Genomic DNA, 2,486 nt, shown 5'->3' on the forward strand with positions numbered 1-2,486 from the left:
CACACACACACACACACACACACACACACACACACACACACACACCTCCTCTGTATTCAGTACACATGCCTCCTCCTCCTCCTCTTCATCTCTTCTCTGCAGGAGAACCATCCTCCGGTCAGACGGACACCTGCCTGCCCGCCTGTCTCTCCTCTCTCTTGGCTCCTTCTCTCTCGGAGCACCGGACCATCACAGCGGGACTCCGGGCTCCTGTACGCCGCTAAGAGCGCTCGGAGGGCGGCAGTAGGACAGAGGAGGGGTCGGTGTGAAGCCTGGATGCAGGGTCTCATGTCTCACCTTGGGAGGTGAGTATGCGCGCGCGTGCGGACATGTGTATGCGTGTGTGTTCTGTCCTCTCGTGATCACACGACATGTTTAGCATCGCCGGTGACAGTGTCGGTATTCAGCGGAGCCACGACGAGATTTAAAGACATCTGTGTTTATGTATGCGGCCTGTAAACATCCGTGCGCGCGCGCGTGTGTGTATGAGCGTGCGCGTGCTCCAGGCTGCTGCAGGTCTATGTGATGAGCTCAACACAAACACACAGTAAATATCACATACCATGACGTCATATACACAGAACCACAGGACAGTGACGTCACCGTCACCATGACTGAGTGATCACACACAGCACTGTGACTGTGTGCAGGGTGGAGCTGCATGTTGGTGATGGAGCTGCATGTTGGTGATGGAGCAGCATGTTGGTGATGGAGCAGCAGGTGGAGACACTTTGACTTCATACAGTTTGTCCCCAGCTGGACCTCAGTGTGACGTCACAGACACGTGGACGGACACGTCCTTCTGTCAGGACACTTCCTGTGCAGTGCACTGATGTCAGCAGCGTTGTGTCATCTCTGATCACACACTGATGTTTCACCGTCTTCTTCTTCGTCTCCTTTTTAAACAGTGAATTTCAAACAGACGGAGGAGCGTCATCGGCATCATGTGACGCTGTCTCCGCCCACACGAGAACCAAACCTACGCCTATATGCTGCTGAAAATGTACTGCATTAGCAAAGAGCAGGTTAGCTAGCTAACGGATGCTAAATAATATTATGGCCGATATTTACATCCCCCAGGTGGGTCGGAACAAGTGACTCACTTGGTCGTCTGGGTCGGAACAAATGACTCGTGTGGTCGCATTGAGAGGCGGAGCAAAGGATTCATGTGGTCGTCTGGGTCGCAACAAATGACTCGTATCATCGTTTGGGTTGCAAGAAATGTCTCGTGTGGTTGCACTGAGGGTCAGAGGACCTGAATTCACGGAGAAAAGAAAACGTGGGTTTTTTTTCAGTTCGAATGTTTTCTGTTTTTTCAGGAGAGTTCAGCTGCGATGCCTGACCTCTGACCTCTGACCCCTCTGAGAGACACCTCTGAGGAGGAGGAGGAGGAGGAGGAGCAACCAGCAGAGCTTCCAGCAGGGATGGAGGGAGAAGAGGAGGAAGGTCGAGCAGAAGAGACTGAGACCTCCTCCAAACTGGGGAGAGCTTCACCAAGAGGAGGAGGAGGAGGAGGAGGAGGAGGAGGAGGAGGAGGAGGAGGTGGAGGAGAAGGAGGAGCTGGAGGTGGAGGAGAAGGAGGAGCTGGAGGTGGAGGTCATGGAGGAGGAGGTGGAGGAGGAGGAGCTGGAGGTGGAGGAGAACGAGAAGGTGGAGCTGGAGGTCGTGGAGGAGGAGAAGACACCTGCAGACAAAATGGCCTCATCAACACCCACAGACTGGGGGCGGAGCCTCGGGAGGCGCTGCTGTTGGTGTACTCAGCTCCTCAGTATCAGGGTCATGTGGTGGTGAACACTCCGCAGGAGAGGAGCAGCGCAGGAGGGAGAGGGGGAGGAGGCGGTGGGGCTCCTCCTCAGCTCCTCAACCCCAGCGCTCTCCTCCCCCACCAGACGCTGTCGGACCCCCGCCTCAGGCCCGCCCCCGGCCTCCTCCTGTGTCCAGAGAGCGTTCTGCGGGCGTGGGGAGAGGCGGGAGGAGGAGACTGCTGCGAGACCACCTTTATCGAGGGGCTCGGCCCCGACGCCTCCTCCTCAGCTGCTGCTGCCTCCTCCTCCATGAAGGAGGCGCTGCTGTTCGCTGACAGGAAGTTTCTGGACTTCTCTGGAGAGGACGCAAAGATTCACACGCTGTCGTACGACATCGACGATGATGATGAGTTCCAGGAGCTCGAGGTGAAGATCACTTCTGTTTGTTTATTTAGAGTGACTGTGACAACAGGAAGTCATCATCATGTAGAACAGGAAGTCATCAGCTTATAGAACAGGAAATCATCATCATGTAGAACAGGAAGTCATCAGCTTATAGAACAGGAAGTCATCATCATGTAGAACAGGAAGTCATCAGCTTATAGAACAGGAAGTCATCAGCTTATAGAACAGGAAGTCATCATCATGTAGAACAGGAAGTCATCATCATGTAGAACAGAAAGTCATCATCATGTAGAACAGGAAGTCATCATCAGAATCAGAATCAGAATCAGAAATACT

The 2,486-nt window shown here is 54.0% G+C and overlaps 1 protein-coding gene across 1 annotated transcript in view; it reads left to right on the forward strand.

Annotated features, from left to right (window-relative positions):
* Positions 1-1,516: 1,516 nt before the first annotated feature.
* The window catches only part of LOC126406356 (synapse differentiation-inducing gene protein 1), a gene marked incomplete at its 5' end in the record, with an annotated part of 20,127 nt that continues 19,157 nt past the window's right edge, over positions 1,517-2,486 (forward strand). The window contains 2 exons of the mRNA XM_050070563.1: position 1,517; positions 1,561-2,171. Coding sequence (XP_049926520.1) covers position 1,517; positions 1,561-2,171 — 612 coding nt within the window. The remainder of the gene's footprint in view (positions 1,518-1,560; positions 2,172-2,486) is intronic.

This window comes from Epinephelus moara, chromosome 19, assembly GCF_006386435.1.
Source record: "Epinephelus moara isolate mb chromosome 19, YSFRI_EMoa_1.0, whole genome shotgun sequence".
Classification (NCBI taxonomy): domain Eukaryota; kingdom Metazoa; phylum Chordata; class Actinopteri; order Perciformes; family Serranidae; genus Epinephelus; species Epinephelus moara.